At 49.6% G+C, this 9,837-nt stretch overlaps 1 protein-coding gene across 4 annotated transcripts; it reads left to right on the forward strand.

The window, feature by feature from the left end:
- The first annotated feature begins 2,116 nt into the window (after positions 1–2,116).
- Positions 2,117–7,461, forward strand: LOC131399702 (retinoic acid early transcript 1E-like). Of its 4 annotated transcripts, none has more exons than XM_058534162.1 (6): positions 2,117–2,849; positions 3,598–3,777; positions 4,424–4,687; positions 4,948–5,220; positions 5,880–6,014; positions 6,407–7,461. In XM_058534162.1, the coding sequence occupies exons 2-6, from the start codon at positions 3,702–3,704 to the stop codon at positions 6,487–6,489; spliced, it is 831 nt and encodes a 276-aa protein (XP_058390145.1). In that variant the 5' UTR covers positions 2,117–2,849; positions 3,598–3,701; the 3' UTR covers positions 6,490–7,461. The 4 variants fall into 4 exon arrangements, with proteins under 4 accessions (XP_058390145.1, XP_058390144.1, XP_058390146.1 ...); XM_058534161.1 differs by having other exon boundaries at positions 2,117–2,620; XM_058534163.1 differs by lacking the exon at positions 2,117–2,849 and adding an exon at positions 2,959–3,218.
- Positions 7,462–9,837: the final 2,376 nt, after the last annotated feature.

The following is a 9,837-nucleotide window of genomic DNA, read 5'->3' on the forward strand; positions in this document are numbered from 1 at the left end:
AATTATGACCATCATACATTTTATTACATAGACACATTAATGGACTTGAAAGCACAGAGAGCTGCCCTATTATAACTATCATCTGCTTGTGTTTATTTTTGAAATCCCAGAATTTGGACTCCTGCACACCACCTTGGCTTGGAGCATTGGTCAGTACTCCAGACCCACACACACACACACATACACACACACACACAGACACACACACACACACGATGAGAATGGTTTACAATCATTTAGAGGCAATGTAATGAGATTCAGTGGTCGTCACACTTCAGGCGGCTCCATAATCACCCAGAGCTCTTGTTAGGGGACGGATCTCCGGGTCCCAGTATCAGAGTCTGAGTAACGGGGTCTGGAGAGTGGGATGCGAGCACAGAATGGCAAATCACAGGAAAGAAGGTGGAGAGAGGTTAGAACAGGAGAGGAGAAAGAGAATAAGACTAGAGTTCTCACTGTCCCGAGAGCGACAACATTCCCTGAGAACATGAGCCCATTGTCTTGGCACCCGGCCATCAGGTAGAGTTTCTATAGACAAAAGACCAGCACTGCTTCTCTCTCGTTTCTTCTCCTACTGCCCTTCCCTCTTTCCAAACTAGGGAAGTCTGTAAAAATATGCAAAAAAAAAAAAGTGTGTAAAAGCAGAGACAACTGGACAAATGGACAACTGTCCTCTGGGGAAAGCCTAAGTGGATTCTCATTTTAAGTGGATACTGATTTTATGACCCTGTCATATGACCCTGCGAGGTGAGGACAATGTCCTCTACAAAGTCCTCAGAGGGCCTTACTCTCGGGCTCCTTGCCATCAGAAGGCCCTCACAATTCTTTCTTTCTTTGTATATATACAAGTGAGTAAAGCTATTCTGACTGTAGTTCAGTTAAACTATCCGTCAGAGAGACCCCACAAATATTTTACATCCCAACGTGTTGAGAATGAACCATAGAAGTTCCCTCTCCTGGAGTGCTCATTTTATGCTCTGCAGTATACTAAGTGCTTTATTTGCATTTTCCCATTTCAGCACCCACCAGAACCCCCTCAGGTGGTATGATCCTCTTCACAATCCAGGCAGCTGAGGCTTCAAGAATGAAGTCATTTTCCCACAGAATTGGCAAAACTAGGTTTGAACCCAGGCCATCTGATTCCAAATTCCACGCTCACAGCCATTGTAGAATCCTCCCTCCCCGTCAGCAGAGGGAGGCCTTCCAGCTCCTTATCCCAAGAAGCATTTCTTAGAAGGAACCCAGGCCCAGCTGATACACAAACCAACCAGCTGCCGTGGTCTGAAAGAGCAAGACACTTCCTCACAGAAAGAAATGTCAACAAACTTCTGGGACCCCCGTCCCTGGTCTAACAGGCGAATCTAGCAAGCGAGCTGCACAGGCTCAAACTAAGTGCGGAAATCCACGCTGTTCTGTGAACAGCCGTGCAGGCTCCTAAGCCTGTGTAAGAATGACCTTGCAACCCCACACCTCACGACTGAAGACACCAGCCGGACAGACCCACAACAGGAAGAGATAAAGGGCACCTGGCTCGCACATTTCCCAGCTGCATTTCTTACAGATTGGGGGAAAAAGTGACAACCCTGGTCCTTGCCTTCCTCCACACATAGGTAACACCAACGTTGCAAGGTTTATTTGATGTATAACCAAAAAGCTCCTGTGCATAAAAGGGGGAAGGACAGTGAGAAGAACAAATTGGTTGCCTTGTGCCACGTACTTTTGTTTATTTATTTTTATTATTTATTTTAGCTGACTTAGGAGGAACTCCATCCAAGAATGACTGACATATGGCAGCTTCCAGGTGGTGCCACCAGGATTTGCTGTGGCGGATGGGCCTGCTGGGTAAGCCTCGCTCATGCCCAATGGGGCTGAGCTGGTTTCTGCTCCTCAGAGCGAGGGCCTGGAGACTCTGACCAAGCATATAATCATACTCTCTTTAGACCCCTCCACCCTAAACCCTAAACACCTCCTCCCAGGAACACGGTTGGGGGTGGGGGTCCCAAAACACCAGTGGAGGGGGAATGTGTGTGTTTGTGTATGAAGGAGAGAAGGGTGAGGAAACTGGGCAGAAAGAGAGTAGGGAAGAGGGTGGGGTTAGGAAGCCTGGAGGGGTAAGTGGGTTGGTGGGGACACACACGGGGCGGGGTAGAGATACTGGATATAATGCAGGCGGACGGGGAGGTCGCTCTGTGGGTCCTTTGCCTGCCTCCCCTCCAGGCCTGGATCCCCAAAGTCCCCGCAGGGTTGGCAGGAGGAAGGAACCTGTGCGCCCCGCTACCCCCGCCCCACCCCCGCATCTCCAGGGACAGAGAGCGCCCTCACCTTGCTCCGCCGGGCGGGGTCCCCTCCCGTCTCCCCAAGGCTGTTCCGGGCCCGGATCCCCCGGGGACCGCAGTGACCCGGAGCGCGGGGGCAGCGCCCGGCGGCCTCGGCGCAGCCACTGGGGGTCCCGCTCCCGCCCCCCGCCCGGCAGGGGGAGCGCGCCGAGCGCAGACGGTGCCGGGACCGCGGCCTCCGCGCGGGAAAGCGGAAACCGGAACCGAGGACTGAACCTTCGAGAACTTCACTTGTGGTTCAAGTCTGCAGACACGGTGACATCTGCAAACAACGTCTAGTGAAGGTGCGGCGCGGAGTCCCTGCGTCCTCTCCACGTGGCCGCGATCGCTCCTCCGCGCATCCGCGTCCCCGACCCTCCTGCGGAGAGGTGGCCCGGCGCCCCCCGTGACCGTCCTCGGCGCCCCCGCCCCATCGGGACCGGGACAGACGCGCAGCCACGACCGCGGACGCGCGGACAGGACCCGCCTCGTGCAGGACCGCGCCCACCGCCCGCCGGCGTCCCACCCGAGAAGGTGAGGAGGGGAGGAGCGGGGGAGTAAGACCCCAGGGCCGCCCCCGTCTTCCCCAAGCCACCACCCCTGACTCCGGGCCGCGACCGGCGGGGTTGGCCCGCCTGCGGGGCCAGTAGCCGGGCGGGGGAGGGGCTGCCGGGTGATAAGGAAAGGGAGGAAATCCCTAGACCTTTTGCTTTGGCCTCGCTCCTCCGGTGCCCTTGGGGGAGTCTGGAGCCAGCAGGTGAACAGAGACGAGCAGTAACGTCTCGGGTTTTCTTGAGGCCTTGGCTCCAGCAGGATTGTTGGAATCTATGGTCCACCCATCTTCTGTGACAGACCAGGCGCTGTCTGCCTTCAGCGAGTTTGATGAACACGGGGGTGCACTTGGTGACAGCAAATCTTGCTCATTTGAGAGGAAAGAGTTTGAGAGCTTAGGAGTGGGAGACTGGAGGTGGGAGGGAATAGCGGAAGATGGAGAGGAGAAGGGGGGGAGCAAAAGAAGCAGGGAGGAGACGAACAGGAAATTAGTTGGTGGAAGGTTAGGAAAGGAAGTTAGTTGGGGCAAGGTGGGGGTTGGCTCACTTGCCTTCCAGCAATCTTGCTCACACCAGAAGAGGCTTTTGGCAGTGAGTAGGGAAGGAAGAGAGGTTATTTAAAATGAATTTTGTGTTTTATGTCACTTCTTTAAAAAAAAAATAAGTACCTACATTTTGATATTTGCAAATGTTCCTTTGGTATAATTGTTCTTCCCATTGGATTCCAATAGGCCGTCCTCAGTTGTCCCGGGGTGAAGACGCTGGGCAGTGCCCCCCGACACCTGGTGAAGATTCATAATCACGCCCAGCTACTTTTGCGGGTTACTCTCCTAAAATGCTGCTGTCATCTCGCAGGGCAGGTCTTCTTTGGGAGATACTGCTGCTGGTACAAGCCGGGAAGACTCTGGGCGGTGAGTGTCCTGGGAGCTCCAGACATGGCTGGGAGGGGAAGGAGGGGAGGAAAGGGAAGGGCTTCCCCTAGGATTCAGGTAGGTGAGTGCCTGTCCATGTGCTCTCACCAGGGTGAGGGTGTGGTTTAGCTGGACTGGCTCCCAGGTGTTACTGACACCAAGATGAGGGGGAGGACCCCAGCCTCAGGCACCCCGCCTGGTACTGTGCTCACATATGGCGGCTCGCCCTCTCCTGCCAGGTTCCATCTTCTACTCCGGGAAACTTTTGCTGAATACCAGGACCATCAGGAATTTGACATGTGTCCCATGGTGTCTGTTTTTCCTTTTTGTTGAAAGTCCTGTCTGTTCAGCTAGATTTTAAAGCCTGGGAGGACAGACACTGTCTTCTATTTTTTGTATCTCAGTACTTGGTAGATGTTGCTTAAAATATTTGTCAAATGATTCCTCCTGGTGACAATACGTGCACATGAGGGGTCCATGGTATCATGTATTTTACATCAGAATGTTTTACTAAACCTCCGCCAGGTAAAGGTGAGACAGGACAAGGATCCAGAAGATGGAGGAGGGCTGGGATGGAGACTCCTCCCTCCACAGCCAGGCCCCCCACAGGGAGTCCCAGGGCCAACACTCCGTTTTTCTCTTACAGATGCTCACTCTCTTTGCTTGGAATTCACTGTCAAATCTCAGTGCAGGCCTGGACAGCCCTGGGGTGAAGTTCAGGGCTCAGTGGATGAAAAGCCTTTCCTTCAGTATGACAGTAACAGCAACAAGGTCAGACCTTTGGGTGTCCTGGGGGAGAAGGTAAACGCCACCAAAGCATGGATGGACTTGACTCAAACACTGGGAGAAGTGGGTCGAGACCTCAGGATGATCCTGCCTGTCATCAAACTGGAGAAAAAGGGGACCAGGGGTAAGTATGGGAAGGGGTGGGGAGATGGAGACAGTCAGCAGGAGAGCGGGAGGAGCAGAGCACATGCAGGGAAGGGGCCTTGAGTAAAAGAACTGAACAGGGGTCCAGCCTTAGAGACGAGGTGGACCTAATGGGCAAGAAAGGGCGGGTCATGGAGAGAAGAATACAGACCCATGAATGTGCAGACACACTTGACCGGCTGGGAGATGGTGCAGCTCTCAAGAGTCGAGAAGGATGATGTCTTGTGGGTGGGGTTGCAGGTCTTCGCACTATGCAGGTCAAGCTGTCTTGTCAGCGTGAAGCAGAACGACGCACTGGTGCATCCTGGGAGTTCAGCATTGAAGGGCAGACAGCCCTCTTTGACACAATGACCATGAACTGGACAGTCGTTGATCCTGGAGCCAGAGGGATCAAGGAGGAGTGGGAGAACCACCAGGAACTGGCAAAGCATTTCAGGAAGATCTCAGCTGGAGATTGTAATCACTGGCTTAGGGAATTCTTAGAACACTGGGAGAAACTGCTGGAACCCACAGGTAACTGAGCAGAGGGCAGGGGATGAGGTAGCTCTCTGGAAGGTCTAACGCCTTCCCTGTGTGCATGTGAGTCTGTGTGTATTTGAAAATTTGCTGGATGGGTTAATTGATTGATTTCTGGTGGACTTTCTGTGGGAAGAGTCAGTGACTGCCATAGGATGTCCCACCATCCTCCTTTCCCATCCCCCTCCCTCAGTGCAGGAGCCCCTTCCCCCATGGATCAATGGTCCAGTTGCCCTGGACTAGATGTCCCCAAATCTCTATGCACCATTGTGCTTCCAGGCCTTCTCTTCTTCCTCTGTTTTAGTTATTTTTTAATCAGCTCAAATGACACTTCTTATGAAGACTTCACCACATTCCCAGATAGAACTAACTAAGCCTCCCAAATTCTATCATCCTCATAAAGGTCTACCCACAGTAAACATGTCACCCTGTATGGTGATCAGATGGACATTTGCTGTCTCCCTCCCTAGAAACATGAGCTCCCTGAGGACAGGACACAACCCCTGTTCATCTTTATTCCCCAGGACCTGTTAGAGTGGCTGTCATAATGAGTCATTAAATATGTGGGGGGACATGTGCTGCCTTGGAAAGTGGGTGTGAGGAAGGTGTATGTATTCTTAGGTTTGTAAGGGCTTTTGTTTTTTTCTTTGTTTTAGAACCACCATTAAAGGCCCCAGATACCCACCAGTCTTCATCTATGTGGATAATCATTGCATCAGTCCTTATTGGCTCAGTCCTAATTTGCTTAGTCCTAATTGGTGTCATCATCGTGAAATGTAGGAGGAGATCATGTACCAGGGAAGGGGAGAAGCAGGCTGGGCTCTGGCTCCTGGGGAGGACATAGTCTGACAAGCACTTGGGAGAGGTGAGCCTGGGTCTCAGCCAAGCCCTTGTCCACTGATCCAGCTCTCCACAGAGACGATGCACTTTCACAGCAGGGCTGGGGATTGCTCTGTTGTTGGGGTACAGAGGCTGTTATAGGCAACATGATAGTGCGGCGAGGGGACAGGCAAACCAAGAATCTGCTCCTGTGTGGAGCAGGGGCTAAGATCTAGAAGGCCTGGGGTCTGGTCTCATCTTGTCGTGATCTAACCAAAGCTTCCCTCAGACCTTTTGGGAAAAAGTTTTTTGCTCTCTGAGGATAGCATGATTTAGCACAACAATTTCTCTCGTGTTGTAACAGATGACCCATCATCTGAAGTTTCTTCTCTGGACTGTGAGAAGGTGATGTTAGACCAACCTTTGGTGGCAAAACCTGACTCTTGATGACAGTCTGGCTGCCAAGCTAATCTGTGATCTTCTACTCAGAGCGGGGTTTCCAAGAAGCTAAGAAGCTCAGCTCCAGAACCCTTCACCTGCACCAGCTCCTCTCCTGGCCCTCCTTACAAGGTGCTGACTTGGTCATTTTGAGAAATTTGCAAAAGTAGGATATTTGCTGACAGTCAATTGGGACAGCCAATTTCACACTGGCCCTCTTTCCATGAGACTTCCATCTGTGTCAGGTGGAATTGGAGCGGCTGCTGGCATTGTTTTTATTCAGTTAAAGGAAGAATACTTAGGAATATGTTTATTTCGGTTTAATGCAATATATTTGTGTGCTCACACTCACTTTCGTGTACAGATAAGTGATTGCTACACAGAAACCACAAGTCAGCTATGCTGACACTAGATGTCATGACGTGTTAACATGCCCTGTGCTGCCTCCAGAGTAGAAAGGATAAATAAAGTGTGATATATTTACAAAGGGAACACTATACAGAAACTGATAGAGAATAAAACCCGAATGCCTCTTCTAGATAGGATGTTCAGGGGGAAATGTCAGACAGAGAATATCTACTCTAGGATTGCGCTTATAGAAATTTCAAAACCAGACACCACCGATCTTTGGCGATAGACGTCAGAACAGTGGCTATCCTGGGTAATGATCTAGAACTTGATCCTACAGGTGATTATGCTGGTGGGTTTCATCTTTAAAAATACATCAAGCTAACCATTAAAGATTTCTGTACTTTACTGTAGAGATGTTACATTTCAGCAATAAAATGTTTTAAAATTTTGTTGTAGAGGTTTCATTTTTCATTAATGTCTTGACAAATTGGTAGTTCTCTCTCGTCAGGAATATACTCAATGACGAATTAAATTATAAATACATTATACATTTTTTTCTGATGGGAATCAGACACACTATTCACACTTATATAGAGAGATAGAGACAGAGAGACAGAGACAGCAACAGAGACAGAGGGAGCCATGATATGCCAGACACAGTGCTGGACTTCCACCAGCTGGTCCTCCTTCTCCATCACCACCCTCACACTAAGAATTCATTTCTTTCTTCCATTGCTTTCATCACCATCCTCATAGTGTCCTCTCCAGGTTGACCCAGGCAGACCTCAGAAATTTCAGGACAGCACTTTAGAAAAGTTGGCAGCTCTGGGCTTAAGGTACATTCCTGGGGCTCTCTGTGGAGTCCAAAGTTAAGCTTCCCTCTGATGAGAAAAATAACCTCCTCCATCTGTGATTCAATGAGGAGAATGTTACTAATGGAAGAAATGATCCACCCTTTTACTTGCTTAAAAGAATACCAGGGTTCAGTCTGTCTCTATGGTCCCAATATGATCTGACCCAAAATCTAGCACAAGCACTTGTTTCTCTCTGAAAGCCAAACAAACATGGTTCCAAGACGTGACAGCATGGCTCAGCTCACCAGAGAGCATGACTCAGCTCACCAGAGAGCATGGCCCAGCTCACCAGAGCTCCTGAGTGTCTGACAGTGGCTGCTTCCCCATTCTGACACCTGAGAATGTCACAAGACTCAGTGTGTCACACCCTATTGGTGTCATAACATGTCTTCCTGCTTTTCTCAACCACCCAAGGATTTGTGGATTTCAGGAAAAGAATGCTTTCTCATACCTCATCCCAGGTCATGCCTCTTTTTGCTGGTGGTCCACTCTGGGCATAGGCACACCTGTACATGTCCACTAAAAGATGTATTCAAGAATATTCATGGCAGCTTTATTCATCACAGCCCCAAACTGGAAAACCACCAATGTCCATCAGCAGGTGAATGGATACATAAGTTACAGTTCTGTGGGCGGAATACCACACAGCATTACACAGGGTAAACTACTGTGACACATAACAACATGGATATATCTCACAGACCATATAATGTGCTATTCCATCTAGATGAAGTTCAAGAACAGGCAAAACTAGTTCGTGGTAGTACAAGATAGAATAGTGGTTGCCTCTGAGCAGGGAGGTTTGAGTAAAAAGAGAGTGGGAAGCCTCTGCAGTGGTAAGAATATTGTTATCTTGATCTAGTGGTGGGTACACATCTAAATATGTGAAAATTCAATGATTGCACTTAAACTCACACTACTTGATATTAAACTTTTTTAAGTTATTGTAATTAGAACACCGACATTTTGGTAGAGATAGAGAAAGATTAGACCAATGGAACAGAAAAGAGAGCCCAGAAACAGACCTATGCACTTCTGGACACTTGGTATCTAGTGGTACAGAATGAGTATAAGTGAAGACTGTACTAATCACTAAATGGCAGAGGGATAGTCAATCGCTTCATTGTGTAACAAATAGTGGATCTCTATGGAATGGGATGTTATGGGTTGAATTGTTCATCATATCTTCCTCAATCCCAACTCTACTCCAAGTGACTCCTCTTTCAGGCATTCCATCTGGATTCTGAGTCCTGAGCCTGTTGTGTCCTGACCCCTCTGCCCACAGGACCAGTCCTGTGAGGACAAGGATGATCCAAGTAGAGGAATGGTGGCAGCCTGCCTACAAAATGGCTCCCGTGATCTTGCCTGGTACAAAGATGCACAGCAGTGTGGGAACCAGCAAGCAGGCTGCACTGGAAGGCCTGGGTGTAGAGCAGACATGGAGACGTGCTGTCCTCCATCGGCTCTCCCTTCCCCTCCTCTGTGGAGAAGCACAGGAGCCTGGCCCCAATCCACACAGCCTCCCTTCCATAATCACAGAGGCAGCAAGAGGGGATTGTGTCTACACAGAGACACTGTGAAGATCAAGTTAGAAAGAGCTCAGTACACTTGGAAGCAATGTACTAGCATTAGATAATATTTTAGGAAGGATATATTGTACTTAATTGTTGATATTAATGATTTATGATAACCTGGTTATCATGAGGTTCACTGACTCCTTTAGGGGACATTTTTACCCCAGGTGAAAGTTCCTCCTCAGGACAAGTCTGACTCGAGCTAAGGCCAAAGGAGACCTTACCCTGCTTCAAAAGCACTAAGGAATCTGTGGGTGTGTGGGACTAGATCTACTGCGGGCAGAATGACTCCAGCCCCCCATTGGCACTATCAAAAATAGTCCTCAGGGCTAAGAAGCAGCCTCCTTCCTTCAGCCTCCAGGCCACTCCAAGATCGAACCACAGTAACTACAATTCCTCCCATGCAAGGGGTGATATGGGATCCATTGTTTCTCCTAACATTTTGCCTAAGATATTTGAATCTAGTCCCCTCCCACTCTCTGCCATGGACCTGAAATAAACAGGTGCCTAGATCTGACTCTGGGAAAAGTGAAGCACTGGTACAGATGCTGGCTGTCCACCCGTTCTCTGACTTCCCC

This window comes from Diceros bicornis, chromosome 39 (assembly GCF_020826845.1).
Source record: "Diceros bicornis minor isolate mBicDic1 chromosome 39, mDicBic1.mat.cur, whole genome shotgun sequence".
Lineage (NCBI taxonomy): Eukaryota > Metazoa > Chordata > Mammalia > Perissodactyla > Rhinocerotidae > Diceros > Diceros bicornis.

Excerpts from the sequence above, each read along its gene's own strand:
- LOC131399702 (XM_058534160.1), top strand. The coding sequence starts at position 4,255 with ATGGTATCATGTATTTTACATCAGAATGTTTTACTAAACCTCCGCCAG. Across the intron at positions 4,688-4,947 it reads GGAGAAAAAGGGGACCAGGG|GTCTTCGCACTATGCAGGTC; the intron begins GTAAGTATGGGA and ends GTGGGGTTGCAG. Across the intron at positions 5,221-5,879 it reads GAAACTGCTGGAACCCACAG|AACCACCATTAAAGGCCCCA; the intron begins GTAACTGAGCAG and ends TCTTTGTTTTAG.